This window comes from Anoplopoma fimbria, chromosome 3 (assembly GCF_027596085.1).
Source record: "Anoplopoma fimbria isolate UVic2021 breed Golden Eagle Sablefish chromosome 3, Afim_UVic_2022, whole genome shotgun sequence".
Classification (NCBI taxonomy): Eukaryota; Metazoa; Chordata; class Actinopteri; order Perciformes; family Anoplopomatidae; genus Anoplopoma; species Anoplopoma fimbria.
In genome coordinates, this window is record NC_072451.1 from 22,381,218 (window position 1) to 22,397,840 (window position 16,623).

General features: G+C 40.2%; 1 protein-coding gene across 1 annotated transcript; it reads left to right on the forward strand.

Moving 5' to 3' along the window:
- Positions 1-7,423: 7,423 nt before the first annotated feature.
- zgc:153115 (uncharacterized protein LOC768186 homolog) lies at positions 7,424-11,030 on the forward strand. Its single transcript, XM_054626661.1, is given in 3 exon segments — positions 7,424-8,090; positions 8,092-8,227; positions 9,820-11,030. Coding segments are annotated over 3 exon segments (762 nt in total). The 5' UTR covers positions 7,424-7,709; the 3' UTR covers positions 10,065-11,030.
- The last annotated feature ends 5,593 nt before the right edge of the window (positions 11,031-16,623 follow it).

The window sequence follows — 16,623 nt, forward strand, 5'->3', positions numbered from 1 at the left end:
AAAGTGAAAAATAGAGTTTCAGACACCCAATGCTGTGTCATCCTCAAACACTATGGAGTAACTTTGTCGAACAAATTTGATCAATCATTTATGTAAATTAGAATAAAATGAACCCCTGGGGAACACCACACTGTAATTGTGCTTGGTGAGATTGGCAACCCAACATCTATATAAATTATTCTCTATTATGTTTTTTGTTTTTTTGCAATAAATGCTGTGTCGAGAACAATATTTCTGTTATTTACATAATAAATGTTGAAATTCAGTAAAGCAAATGATTTTAAAAGATACATAATTTAGTAGACTTAGTTCATCAATATTATCATTTGCTAAATATTTTCACTGGGAGTAGCTGCTATGAGCATCCCCTCTACAAACTACGGTGGTTTAATTCAGACCTTGGCTGGATGTCTCGTTCCTCAGCGTCATCTTCACCACTTCAAACACGTTCTGATCAGAGCAGTGCATGAGCTGCTGGTATGCAGCGATTCTGACCTCGGGATCCTCCTGGGAGGACTGGTACAGCTGCAACAGCACAGATCTCTAAAGGAAGGAAACTCCTGTCAGTCACTGAGGTTATAATGCCGATCACCTCTCACCTCCACCTCAACTCATCATGAATCAATTAAAACGACAGCCTCTGTGATATGAAAACTTATATATTTAAATTTGAGTGATTAAACCTTCCCTTAAAAATGAACATTGGCTTATAATCAATTAAAAGGTCCAGGATCCATGTGGTGTCAAATTATTTTGTTATGCAGAGGAAGCTGAAAGTAAGCTAAGTTTTGTTTTTCCACAACTTTAAAGAAATATCTTGATGTCACTGTCATTATTTCAGTATTGACTTAAAGGGAACTTAAAATGCTAATTTCAGCTTCATATTTGTATTTTTTTTTTTTTTTTTTTTTAATGGAACATGTTTCAATGCTTTAATGTCATATAAACACATAATATTTATCATACTGTCTGTCTTATTATACCTGTATTCACCCTCTGTCTGAAACGCTCTGTTTTAGCGCCTGTGTCATTAAGCCCCCAAACAGAAAAGTCTGCTCTGATTGGCATGAGAGAGAAATATTGTGCACCTTTTCAAAGGTAGTTTTAAAGCCGTGGGTGGAGATACTGGTGGAAATGGGGAGCGGTATAATGATGGGGCTACATGTTACATAGGAAGGCTTTTCTGATTTAGGCACTCCAGACACCCAAATTTATATGCACATGTACTGAAAAAGTGAGTGTTTTCTCATGATATGTCCCTTTAAGAATTAGTTTCAGAATCAACTCACATCAGCTGAGCAGGGAAAGCGTCTGAAGGCTTGGACGGCAGCAAGTCTTAGCTCCAGTGGTGTTGAGTGGCCGAGCATGAAGCACTTCAGCAGAGGAATGAAGGCTGGAGCAGACAGACCAGTGTTTCCCACTGATTTCAGTGCATAAAAAAGCTGTCGGGTTGACAAAATACATGTATATTAGGCATTGTTTATGTAAAATTGCCAGTTTTTAATGTGTCTTTGTCTGAAAAGCACCTTAATTTGAGTGGGTTGTTCTCCCTCGCAGCCGTCCTTCAGGGTTTCCTCAAGCGTCTCTATGAATGACTGTACTTGAGGAAGGTCACTACAGGAGCCTTGAGACCTTTTGCACAGTTGATAGACCAGAGATGATCCAGCTAACAGTGCCTTGGACCGAACCTCAGGGACCTCCAGTAAGGCCTAACACAGACAGCAGGGACACAGTATGCACTCAGCCTCTAGGCCTTAATGTTTCTTTCACAAGAGCTATGATGAAGATGTTTACTTGTATCCATGGATACAGAATCTACTTACATTTCTACATCTCTGGCATCAATTTGATTTATATATCAGGTGTGAATCAAGAGATTAGCATTGATGAGAGGGTTTAGGTCATAACAGTACCAGTCAAACGTTTGGACACACCTTCTCATTCAATGGTTTTTCTTTATTTTAATTTTTTTCTACATTGTAGATTAATATTGAAGACATCCAAACTATGAAGGAACACATATGGAATTATGTGGTAAACAAACAAATGCTCAACAAACCAGAATATGTTTTATATTTTAGATTCTTCAAAGTAGTTGAATGAGAAGGCGTGTCCAAACTTTTGACTGGTACTGTATGTCACATAGATGTTCCTACATTGATGGAGTCGATGATCTGTGGCGATGGATGAGGGATGAGGGCAATGGTGGTGAGAAAAGCGTTAGCCTGCTCCTCCTCCAGCTCTTTGTTCCTCATGAGGTCGGTCAGTAGTACGATGCAGTTTTCAGATCCACAGGCTGGTAAAGCATCCAACAAAGGCTGCCTGTTTAAACAGTTAATGAGCATCAATATCAACCTCTGTTGTAACCTGGGTCCCACATTACATTGTGGCATTGTAAGAATGTCCTGTTTCCAGTCTTTGTGCTAGGCTAACAGACTGCTAGCTGTAGCTTCATATTGACATGAGCTGTTTTTTTAATCTCCATCTCATTTAGTTGGACCAGTGAGTCATGCAATGCACAACACAGAACTGCCACACCTACGTGAAATGAGGTCATTGTTAATTTTGTTATCAGTTACACCTGTGTTTAACAAGTCAAAATGTCCTCTATGATAAAGGTGTATTTGCGATATTCTGCGATGGACAATGCTAAGGATTAAGGAGGGGACACTCTACTGTACGTCATCTGTGTCTCAGAGTAGTTTCTGATTCGGTTGGCTGCTGTCCCACACAGACTGATCGTTCTTTACTTGTTGACTTGGCCAGAGGCTGCGCATTTTAGAATTGTAATCCATTAACAAGAATCATTCGGCTTTAATACAATTTACTGGTAGTACAAGATTTTTTGAATAACTGTAACCAGTGTGGAAATGACCAACTTAAACCATCATGTAGAGATGTTGATGAAAACTTGAAGGACCAGACACAAGATGCTCCATTATATAAAACACTGGGGAAATACTCACCAGTCATTGCGACACTTGAAAGACGCTTCTTGCCAAAGTGTCTTGAGTTGAGAAAGGGTCAGATCTCTCAGCTGGAAAGCCAGTTGAAGGAACTTTTGTGATACCTTGGAGAAAATCCAAACACATATAAGGACTTATATTATAGGGATCATAAACGAGGGAAATTTACTGTCCAGTTTTCTGGACTATTTTTTAACACATCAATCACCTGATCCCAACACAGTTATTTAATTTACAAAGTGTGTCAGGCTCTGATGGCCTCTTTTAAACACATCCCATGTAAAAAGACTAAGATGAAGGTTACCAGATTGGGTTTGATTTACCTCCTGTGTGTGGGACACATTGAAATGATACACAGCAAATCCACAGGGGAGGTCAAGCCGCAGATATAAACACAAACAAGCCAATAGTTGTATGGCTGTGTACAGCTACTTATAAGTGATTTATATTAATTTAATGAAAGGACTCAGCACCTACAGTGTAAGACAGGTAAACTGAAACTAACAATAAGTGTTAATTACAGATAATTACAGATTAAAGCTGACTGCAACCTGTTGAGTCCTACCAGTTGTGGGTCTGAGGTGAGGCTACATAACATCCTGACAGTTTGACTGGCTTGCTGAAGTGTTGATGCTCTGGCTTTTCCTGGCCTTGAAGCCCCCTCATCCTCAAACTGCAGGTCAGTTAGCACTCCAAGACGTAAGGAATCTGCAAGTGCATTGAGGAGAACAAGCATCAGGGTCCATGTCTGTAGAACAGCACAGTAAATAAGGTGTTGGTTCTTCTCCTGACCTCCTCCCGAAGGACTCCCCGGTTGGGCTCTGAGCAGGAGCAAGGTAGACACTGTTTGGGTCTTCACCAGCCCTGCAGCATTGGACCAAGTTGCCATGGAAACGGCTTCAGTACAGTTGACCTCTTCCATTACTGTGGCTCCATGCCTCTGAACACAGTGCAGCTCTGACTGCACCGACTAGCAAAAAAGACAACAAACCTCCCATCAAAAAAGCATAAATTGAGACCATCTGTTGAACCAAATGACTGAAGTAATATTTATAAGAATAGTTGGCTAAAAAGGACATCCTCTTTTTCTGTGGTGCAGAAAAGTGACAACCAACGTCATTGCCCACTTTCAACTTCCACTTTTCTAGAACTCAGATATATCAGAGAGTATAGAAAAAAGGAATCTACAAGCATAATGTACCACCAGGGCCATAGCTAAGATTTTAGTAGCACTGAGAACACGGGTCGAAGTCCAACAAAAAACTATGTTGTGTTAAATGACTTGTTTTATTTACCAAAATTGTAGTCTAAGTGATGTTTCTAAGCTCCACAAAGTGGGTAATAAAATTAAACTCGAGAACTATTGAATCATTTAAGTATTAATTTGATCTAAAAAAAAAGTTTAATAACATTGTAATCAGCCTATAACATATATTTTTTTAATTTAATAGAATGTAAACTCCACCGAGTTGCTAAAATCCCTTACAATTCCCAGAAAAGGTATATGGCCTTGTGTGCACAGTTGAAGCCAAATTTTTAACAAACACAGAAGAGAGATAAACTCACTGTATCTTCAGTTAAAGATACTGAATGGGGCCAGAAGTTTGCCAGCCTGGACTGTTGACACTGTTTTAGATCCCTGCTCTTCAGCAGCACAGGTCCTCTCCTCTCATAGCTGCTGGTGCACGACCCGTACAGATCGGTCTGAGAAAGATGTGTTTAAGAAAAGTCAGATAATCACCATGTGAATGCACTTTATTAAGGCAAGATTGGTGTTAATGGCGGTTATTGTTTGTAGTAGGAGTGGAAGTGGTATTTGTAAGACTAGAACAAGTAGTTGTTTTATTTTGAAATCCTGGAAAAAAACTGATTGGGCATTTATAAGATAGAACATAGCCCTCATTAACCCTCACCTCCTTTTCCAATTCCTGTTTGGAGGCCATGCGGGAGGTCTGGAGCATGCTCAGTAGAGCCCTTTTAATGTTGAGGGCCCACACCTGCTCCCCCTCCTGGAGACAGAGGGCCGTGACCTTACCCTCCTGGAGGGAGAACTTGAGGCGCGTTCTCTCCAGTGACTCTCTGGGAAACAAAAACACCAGATGAGCCCCCCCGAGAGCCGGGAACACAGACAAGTGGAGCATCTGAACAGAGTATCACATTCGGAGGGAAAACAGTCGTAGCATTCCTAAATTATCCGGACTTTTGATTGCTGCAGGCCGAAAAAAGACAGAACCACATGCATGCATGCAGAACAACATTCATTCATTCACTATACTTTATAAAAACACATCAAATTGTGAGAAATTTGAAGAATAATACCTCAAGCTCTTTAAACGTTGAACAGAGTGTTCTTTCTGAGGGGAAAGACGCTTTATCTGTGGATTCCTAATCTGTTGGACAAGCATGTACATAAATCATTGACTTTTTTCAGTAGCCTACTTTATGTATCTTTCCTTTTTCAAAAACTCCTTTATTAAAGCTGACCTGCATCATTAGGTGACACTTTGAAACCACGTCAATATCAACCACACAGTCCAAAGCCAATCCATTCCTGCCAGCATTGGATCCATGAAGGGTTGTGGTAATTGTCGTGCTATATCTGTAAGTATACCTCACCCCTCTCTGATAGGACAAGTCAGGGGCAGGAAACCCTACAGACATGAAACAATATTTGAGAGATTCAAAGACTAAGGCAATTCTTGTAGTAAAAATACATTAATGTCTTGAATGAAAAAAATGTATTTAAGTATTTGTCAGTGAGCATGCATCATTTTCAACATAAGCAACAAACTAGATCTTACCAGCACAACTTGAATCACAGAGATTTGGTTCGGTCTGAAAGCCATCACCTTCTGCATTGAAAATCAGGTAAAAAAAACCTTAGACATTATGACAAAGAAGTTTTTCAAACAATGCCTGCTATACCTATACACTGAACACTCAAAGTCATGTCCTCTTGACTTTAGTCAACTCTAAATTTAATGGAAAATCAAATGGCACAGCATGAATTAAAAAAGCACAAAACAAAAACAACAAAATCCATAAAACTCACCTGTAGCAGGAGAAAAATGAGTGCAAAATTTAGACAATTGAGAAGTAATAAGGACATAGCCATAGCAACCCTAAGTCACGGCAGGTCTGGCTGCATTGAAGCCTCCACATGTAAGCGAGATGAAAACCAAGCACTGTTCCCAGCCACTGAAAGACCACACTTGTATGTGGGCTTCCACAGTGACCCATGGTGCTCACGGCGACCAATCAGGAAATGCCTTCTAAGATGGGGCTACAAACACTCACTGAGCCAATCACTTGACAGAGCACTGGGCCTCACAAAAAAAAGTTTTCTTACTCCCCCATTAACCTGAACATACACAAGACATGAGCCACATATGAAAGGGAAAATTCAGTTTATTGCAGGAAAGTTAAACAGTTTGGACGCTGGCAGGCCAGCAGCATAATGACATAGTAATCTGCAGGGATAGACCAGGACAAAATAACATCAACACCCTATGCAGTACAATAGAGTAGCACTAGAAAACAAAAACTGCAATAGTAATTGCCATTGTTTTTTGCTGTTGTACATCTTCAACAATAGAATGGATTTGCTTGGAGATTATAAACACTCCCATACACATACACACACTGTCAATATTAATAACCAACACAACTAACTTATCTGAAGACAAAAGTGATGTAGGCTACAAGCGTGTCTGTGTATTGTGAGAAAAAACGTTGAAAGTAGTTATTTAGGGACTATAAAGTCTCTTCATATAACTTTATTTGACAGAAATGTGTATTAAAAAACCCCTGCAACACTCAGCCACGTAGTATGGATAAAAGTAAATAACCCATCACGCCTTCCCTTCAAACCCCATCTCCTTCCCCCATCATTACCAAAGCTGCCTACCACCTACGTTCCAGGATGCACCCGGTCCACGCCCGAGCTGCGACGTCAGTTACTGCGTGCTGCTCGTTGACGCTGCGTTCAAAAACCTGAAAAAATTGGATTTTTTAGATACTTCGCTTACAAATACTGTTAACCTGCTTTCACCTAAACTTTTAGGTCATTCAATAGTAGTAGTAGTAGCAGTAAGAGCAGTGGATTTTGTTACATAAGTATGCAACATAGGATTTATATGATAAAACAAATACAGTAATACACTTATTTTAGTGGTATATATATAGAAACATGCAACTAGAACACAACTAGATGCTCCCTTTCACCGTTTGAGTTTAACATTGGGATTTGTGCTTTGCTATAGGACAGTGACTTAAAAGTATAAATCATATCGATATTGTAGCAATTGTAGTTTACTAATATAAGCCCACCAGGGTGGCTTTTAAGGAAATTAAAACACATCAACACCTCGATCCGATTTTGTCTGACAGGTCTTGAACGCACCGTCAGTCAGGACCAGGGGGCGTAGGTTTGACCGGCTTTCTCGGAGGCTCAGACACAATGAACCGTCAGACGGTGAGGGACGCGCATGTTGGCCCGGAGGCACTGGCACGGTTTTAGCACATTATTATTCTCATTTCTATCTTTCTTTGATAAACTTAAGTGTTTTCTTCAAACTGCCCAGACGCTGTATGGCTGTAACAAAGCCCGGCTGGAAACGGTGTGTTCGTCGAGTTTGATGAAAACGAGGTCAGGCTCAGACTACTAGCCCCTCCTGGAGGATCTCTTTTTCGGTCGTTTTTTCTCCAGATAAAGCCCCCCCCCCCCGAACAAGCCAGATAACAATGTCGTTGACTGCTTCGTCTGATTACTTCGCCGCCGAGTGTCTGGTGTCCATATCCAGCGGCCCCGTCCTGCACAGACCCACCCCGGTCGCCCCCGCCAGTCAAGCGGCCACGGTGGGCCTGCTCCCCGGGGAGCCGGAGGTGTCGTGCGAGGACAGGGAGGTCCGGGAGGCGCTGAGGCTGGAGGGGGCCAACATGATGGCGGTGGCCGGGATCCTCACCGACCTGCACGGCAAGTTCCGCCCCATGTCGGCCTACTCGGAGAGCAGCAACTCCTCGTGTGGTGGGGAGAGCGGCTACACCACGTTGTCCGACCCCACCACCCCTACCATGACCCCCTCAGCCACCCCGGTGCCCGGGCAGCAGCAGCTGAGGGGGTGGAGGAGGAGGAGGAGGAGGAGGAGGTGGTGTGGGGGCCCCGCGGTCCCCGGTGAAGCGACATCAGTGCACTTTTGACGGATGCGACAGAGTTTACGGGAAATCGTCCCACCTGAAGGCACACATCCGGACACACACAGGTACGGACACACACACACCACACCAACCAACAGTGTGCTTGTTCAGCAGGTCACATGAAGTTAGTTTGTTAACACATTGTCCCCAACTTCTGTACGTCGGTGACATGCACCCATAGTGTAATCACGGTGCTATTATACCAATAGAAACATGGGAAGTGTGCTCCTTTGTGCTTCATAGGAGCAGTATCAGTAGTGTGGTGGTTGTGGATGTTTTTCCCCCATCTACCCCCGACTTCATGCACTAACGTGGCCACACAAAGAGGGAAAGACAGGAAAAAAAACTCCTCTCTGAGACTCTGACAAAGAAGTAAACTAACAAAAGAACTGGGCTGGACGGTAAAATCGGTGACGATGGTCTTCCTCCCGCAGCATTTGCATATGAAATGAACGTAAGACGAAACCTTAACGTCGACAGCAGAGGGTTCATTGTCGGGCAAAGACAGCAGCAGCAAGTGCTTCATGTTTTGGCTGCTAAGTTTTGTTTTTTTATCTCCTTTAGGCATCACCTCCTTTTCCTGGCGTCTGCTAACGAGTTTACATTGATTTATTTTTCCGCTGAGATGTGTAAATTATTGCTAAAACGTTTGGAGGAGAGCTGCAGAGGGGCGCGTCCGATAATGGATGCGTCACACCCCCATGTCTGAAAGAAACACGTTTTCATTTATTTTTTGGTTGATTGCTGAGGGAAATCACTGCATGTGTAGTTGCACCTCACTTCGGTTTGTTCGACAGTGTGTTGCCACGTTGTAGCAGCTAGATGTTGTTGGAAATGGATCCACCTGTCAGAATGAAAGTGGGAATGTCCATGTGCGTTTTCAGTCAAATAAATCGGTGTGTTCAGGGTCAGTGAGCAGGCGCGAACGGATTAAGGACAGGAAACGGGTCAAAGAAACTGTGGTGGGAACGCCCACAAAGAAATCTGCAACAACAACGTGGCCTGGCTTTGTGATCTTGAAAATGGCACCGAGCATCCTACTGGCTTTATCCTGGTGTTGCTCATGTTGCCTGCAAGAGATTAAGGCTAGTAGTAGCTTAGCAACACTAATCTGGAGAATCTAAATCCTAGATATGTTTTGTCACGTATTTAACAATGCAGAGATACAGAGTGTTTCATAAAAGTAATGCAGGCAGTAGATTTATGACCCTAATTGGTATTAAACTGGTATTATTTTGCCCCAGGGTTGTAGTCACACATTTCTTACCAATATTTTATCCACGAATACATTTGTTCAATTAAATTTTTTTTAACAAACCTATTCTGCCACATGTTGTTTATTTGAAAGCAGTTGATTATGATCTATTGACATTTTAAAGACCCAACGATTAATCAATGTCTCTAGAAAAACTCGCAGATTATCGCTAATGGAAATAATTATCCATACCGGCTGCTATTTCACCGTGGTACTGCATTTGTGAAAACGTTCTTAATAGTTCTTAATAGTTGTACACAATCGGAATACGTGATCATCTCCCATGTGTTGGTAACATATTTTAGTCATTAAAAAATCTAATGCATGCTTGTATTGTAAGAGTATGATTAATGATATGTTGTTTAATGGTGCTCCCCTCTCTTCTCTGCCTCCACGCTTCAGGTGAGAGGCCTTTCCCGTGCACCTGGCCCGACTGTGAGAAGAAGTTTGCCCGCTCCGACGAGCTCGCCCGCCACACCCGTACCCACACAGGGGAAAAACGCTTTCTGTGCCCACTGTGCGATAAGCGCTTCATGCGCAGCGACCACCTGATCAAGCACGCCCGTCGCCACCCTGACTTCCAGCCCTCCATGTTGGGCCGCAACAAGGGCGCGTCCTCCTCCCCCAGCCCAGTCATGCACCATTAGAATGGTTTGGGTCGGGGGTTTCCTAGAAGGAGCACAGAAGGTCTCAGAGGTTTCAAGTTAACCAGCTACAATCAGATCCACTGATTAGGATTTAGCATTGCTGTGTTGTACTAAAAAATGTGCACATAACATACAACATAAACAACACACACACAGAGCTGGATGTGAGGTTGAAGCAGCTTCATCCCTCCATCAACAAAGATGAGTCATGTGACCACTATCCATCTGCTCAACATAACTAGGGTTGGGTATTTAGAATGCTCCAAATCTATAAGAGGTGGGGTTTCGTTAAGAAATGTGCTTTTCGATTCCACTTATCGTTTCCTGAAAACTAAGTTTGGACCTATGCACTTCATTTACATCGGCGGTTACACGTGTATCAAAGTACGTGTATAATGTTTACAATCTGTCGGGCTGAAGCTAGCTTTCAAAAGTGCGACTACTCTTCAGGCAAGACAGTAACGATGCACTGAAATGTTATCAGTGCGTGAAAATAAATACATGCAAGGGTAAAAATTCTGCCCAGTATGACAACACATTTACTACAGAGTGGTTTAAGAATGCAACATTTTAGATGTCCTGTATCATGACAGTTAAATTAAATTAAACATTTTTATAGATAACATAACCAGATGAGAATGTCTGTTTTTTGGTTAATCCACTCAATTAAATACAGGGCAAATCAAGGTACTTCATCACATTGATGCAAAACTTCTGTAAAACTACTTATACCATAAAGCAGTCATGCTCATTGGTTGCCTCAAATTGCCTAATAGGACAATAATATTGGGCTTTAATGCCTCAGAGAGCGAAATCAAATGTAAAACCATTCGACTTGGCTCAACAAAGATTATTTATATATATTTTCAGTTTTTAACCAAAAAACGATTTACTAATTACTGTCATTTTTTACATGTATATGGCAGCCTAAACCTTATGAAAATAAATGTGTTTTATTACTTTCAACATACCTTGGTTTCTTTTCTTACTCAGGATTCGATTAGAATGGGAATCATTAAGCAGATTTTAATTGATAAACCCAACCCTAACAATAACCTCATGTTCTCAAAAACCCACAACTTGCAGGGATTTTTTCACATTTTCTGCTAAAATCTGCACATTCATCATTAGCCAAAACTCCTCTGTTTTTCTTGTGGTTAATTTGTAGATTGTTGTTGTGCTCTTAAGTACCATTTATTTACCACGAGTAGCACACAATTGTGATGTTAGGTAGTGAGGCAGTGACTAGAAGCCTTCTAGATTTTTTTTTTAATTCTTTTTTTAGCTTTGCTGATTCCATATAAAAGTTTTAGTGGTGACACATTCCTTCATTTTTGTATTGCATTGGTAACCATCATTTAGTCAGTTTTGTAATCTTTTCTTTACATCCAGTTTAACTAATGATCAAATGTTGATTTTGCAAAAAAAAGTGGATCAAGCTGTAGAGGGGCTGTTTGCACGCCATCCTTAAGTCTAGATCAGTTATTACTCATGAAATGCTGGCACATAATACACAGTAGTATTATGTCTAATACTGATGCAAATGTATATAAGCTTTAAGCTTTTAATGTAGATAAATGGTAATGCTACTAGCAGCAGAATTAATACGTGTGATGAATTGTAGTCCTTATATTAGGGGTAACAGTATACTCTTGATAGGATGGCATTGCCTGTGAGTGTCGGTGTGTATGTGTTTTTATTTACATTTTTTGTTAGCAACAGAACTGGGAAAAGTGTGTTTGCTATGATGTCAAAATATGTTTTGGGGGAAAAAAAGAGTACATAAATTGAGCTTGACTTTCAGCCTGCTGCCTTCAAAGTAAAAGTCTTAATCTCACTCATCAGGGGTGTGGAGCCAGATGTTAAAACGCATTTTAGGATCAGGTGTACCAGGTTTTTCTGTATGGTTTGAGTTTCAGCAGCAAAATAACCAGAAGTCTAACATATACACCTGCCTCAAAAACTACTACTACTACTCTGCTCCCATTCAGGAAAGCTGAAACAAGTAGACCTTTATTCAGGTGCACATTTTGACTTGTCAAAGCAGCAAAAGCACAGGTGCAACTAATATAAATAATAAGATAATGATGACTATTCTATGTAGGTGTGTCATTGAACCAGCAGGCACTTGTGAACCAGAAACAGCCAATGTTGCTATTGGTTGTACCTGTGTTTTTGACAAGTCAAAATATCCAATGTAATAAAGACTCATTGCAATGTTGGAAAAACAGATGATTTGTTGGGAGTCTGTTTAGTCCAATTTTAGGAAAACTGACAACTAAATATTCCTATATGCCAAAAAAAGTCAATAATCGGCGATGTATTTCAGGAAAAATAACATCCATCAGCAAATCTCAAGTAATTTAGATATTTAAAATCTAATCAATTACATAGAGTATCCAGGTCTGATTACGGAGAGAGGTAGAATGTTTTTGTTTTTGTGTAATGTTTCCACACTGTTTGTCCAGCGCATGGACATATTCCTTTATCTCAGTGAAAAACACTTAAAGCCTTAAACTATGTCATAACTACTTTGCACCATGTTTACAGTTGGATCCTTGTATAGGTATACATGCCCTCCCATGGGCTCATCACAGATACTCATTATGCAATATGGCACTTTTTTCTTACAGGTGTATTTGGCTGAATAGTGTAATGGCTTGCACTGTTACTATGCTTCTACAAGCAAGCACTGTGGAACTTTGCTAATGTGTTAACAACCAATGGTTTGGAAAACCGCCTTTTTGTCCAAGTGCTTTTGAAAGCGCGATACAAGAAGTTGTTGGTAGTTTTTCTTTGTTTTTCTTTTAGTGTGCCGTAGTCATCTAGACCATCTCTTGTTATGGAATATGTATTTTTTTTTTCTTTCTATATAGACCTGTCAACTTTGTCTCCTCCACATTCAGACTTCAGATGTCTTCCTCATTCATATGTCAAACCACCTTTACCATTTCACTGTTGATCTCATTTTAACGGGAGTTGTACTAATTCGAGTGAATGCAATGCTTTGAAATTTTGTACACATTTCATTTTTCTGAAGCTTGATCTGTTGACAGTTTTTGGTTGCTGCTGGCAGTAACTGCAAACGCATGGACTGTTTAACGAAGAAACACACAATATCTGTTTTTTTACGTCTTCAAATGGAAATATTTGCTCCCATCCTTCCTCACAGATGGGAGCGTCTTCACACACAGACTCTGTCTGTGTCTCAAAGCTATAATATCACAATCAGAACATACCTCACTGATTATTTTTTCTATCGGTGTCTTTACAAAATCCATCCTAACCGTCTTTCGGAAAGTCCTGAATAGCCATCGAACCTTGGATTTCAGAAATGAGTTTTTATCAGCTAGATGGTCTGCTATGTACCCTTGCCCTTATCTTGTCTTTATATGCAACATCACTACTACCTGTATAGCAGCAGAATTTCATTTTCCTGCCTCAATGAACTTCTGTTGTTAATAGTCAGTAGCAAATGAATCTCTGGGATAAATCAAGCCCCTGTCATTAAAGCCCAGCAGCAGTCTTAGTTATCAAGGGAGAGACTCGCTGCTGCCTCGGGCAGAGGCTTAAAAGGGGTATTAAAATGTAAAGAACAAATATCTGTAAACTGTCACTTCACTGCAGATGTAAATTGAAAGAGCTCAGTCCAAATCCTTTTGTTCATATCACTGAATGTGGCTTGATGACAGACGAGCTTTGTCCACTTTGGATTTAATTTTGCTGCCTTGCTGAGAAAGAAGACGCGATGATTTCGCTTGTCACCACACTAATTCAGATATGCACATTGTACAAAAATGGATGTTTTTTAAATTGATGCCTAATTTTTACATTAATGTAATTTTTAAAAAACTCCTCTTGTCAAAGCTTTAGTTAAGGTAAAGAGGAAGAACTGTGGAACTAAATAACTGCTGCAACGAGTTGTTTTGATATTTATATTCTCAGGTGTCTTAAATTTTGAGCATTGGAGTTTCAATATTTCCTGTGCAACACCTAAGTACAAGCATGTTTTACTTCTTTTGTTGTGCTGATTAATTTATTCCCAAAAATTGTGTGGTTTAAATATTCTTTTAATTACTCATTTTGTGATACGGAACAGCGCTAATATAAAATGGTTCCATTGTTTGCTTGACATGAAAATACCAGTGCTTTTTTTAAGAATAAAAATCTTTAAGTTGATTTTTGTGTTCATCTGTGTTTCTTTCTTCTGCTCAATGAGGTTCCACTGTAGGAACAAAGAGGCATTTAAAAAAATCTAGATAGGCTCTATATAGACATATTTCCTAAACAAATAGCTTTAAATAAAGTGGTGTCACCATTGTTGAAAGACTGGTGACATCTTGACCCAGTAATGCATTTAAGTCCTATCCAAAGTTTATGTTCATAAATTATATGTGTGTATTGCTGCAACAATGGCAAAAAAGTGCCGGTTTCTTCTTATAATGTCTTCATTTTAACAAGATCCCTTATATGTTAAAACAAAATATTATTGTGTTTAATCATGACATATTTTCTTTTTGTTTCTTAATACCAAAATATGTTTTAACAGGGAACTTCTGTTTATAACAACATATACTTTTATGTAGTTATATCACACCACCTAGACATATATTAGGCCCATTATAAAACATAATGTCCTGTTTAAACAAGAAAAGAGTTTTGTTAAACATTTCTCAATATAACATGATAATGTGATATAATGTGATATGTTTTATGACAACTTCCATCTTGTTAGTATGTCAGCAAGAGAACATCATAATAACGTGAAAAATGTCATGTGGAAAAGTTCAAATTAAAAAAACTTTAACTTGAAACTATAGATACACAAATGCAGTTAAGAAACAGGTGTATTTGTGAGCTTGTATGACTTAAACTGAGTTTGATGTTAAATAGTTATTACAAGGAATCTATAAACCTTGAAGACATTTCACTATAAGACACACTATAATTTGTAGTCTATGTCTCGATGGGTGGTCTTGGATGTTTTGAAAGCCGGTTAACATCAAAGCAACCGCTCTGGGGCCCCAAAAGCTCCAAACCAATTTGAATGAAAATTGGTTGAAATATGCCACTATATAATATACCACCAGAGCCCAATATCAACTGAGATGATTAGGGTAAGGTTTAGAGAGGGTTATTTTTAACTAAAAATGTATTCATCCCTGATGAACAACACCTCTCACCCCATGCAGGACACCCTGGCAGCTCTGTGCAGCTCCTTCACCACCGGCTGCTTCACCCCCGGTGTGTGAAGGAGAGGTACCGCAGGTCCTTCCTTCCTGCTGCTGTCAGGTTGCACAACCAACTCTGCTCCCAGCAGACCTGTGCAATACATTACACATTACACTGTGCAAAAATAGTTTTAAAAGTTAAAATAGTTAAAATAGTTGGGGGGGGGGGTTTCTGTCTGTAAATATAATTTTCAGTTATTGTTGTTTTTTCTACTGTTTTTTTTTTTATTGCTTATTTATAATACTTGTTTTATTTTATTTTTTATTTTTTATATTTTATTTTTTAGCTTGTCTTCTTCTACTATGTCTCTTGTGTGCACTTTAACTCTATGCTGCTGTAAGCCTGCAAATGTCCCCGCTGCGGGACTAATAAAGGATTATCTTCTTTTTTTTCATCATTTCAGTTTTATACACAAGCTTTTTAAATGAACACAGAAAATGTGCTCCATCTTAGAACAACTGTTCACATTGGGGGGGATGTTAAACTAGCCTTAATGGGTAATACGACATAAGTCCCCTCAGCGTTCATCTCTGTTTCCACTAGCAGAGTGAGGAGCAAAATGTAGAAACCCTTCTTTCTCAGTTTCACTGTCTCTGTCTCATTCTGATTCCACACCCTCGTCATCAAAGATGGTGGAGGTCTCTGTGTCGGGCTTGTGGGTGGGAAGAGCAGAGGCTCAACTGAAAACGCTCTCAGGTCTCTCTTCTCAAAATACTGCATGTACTGGTCTCTGGAGGGCAGGGAGGTTGACCTGACGACTTTAGACTGAATACAAGAGGATCTAACGAGAATTCAAAGAATAACATTTGAATGTACATTCAGTGGGTGAAACTCACTTGGGGTGCTTGTTGATCAAGATAGGTAGTCAAAAAGGCAGCATTTTGTTCAGGGGTTTTGCTTGCAGGAGGTTTTGGGCCCCCGATTACTGACTCCCTTCACCCAGAGCTCTGGCTTCTTCACCGGTAGCAGCTTACGGCCTACATAACTTTATGAGCACAGAAACGTGAACGACGGGGTTGCGGTGCTTGGAATATGAGTATGCAACGTACAAGCGATGAAAATTAGACAAAAACTGAACAAAGACACTAATATGAAATCCCATTCTGTTCATTTTCAATGATAGTCACCAGCCTCAAAACTTCAAAAGCTTCAAAACCCGGGCTCAAATCTCACATCATCCTCAAGCACAGTCACTTGAGACAGTTCCTGCCGCACCACCTAGGGGGAGACCCATGACAGCAATCAACACTTAACAGCTGAAACCCCTCCATACTGTCACTGTTCATCAAACTGCCACACCAACTTCACTGCACTTAGCTACGTCTGG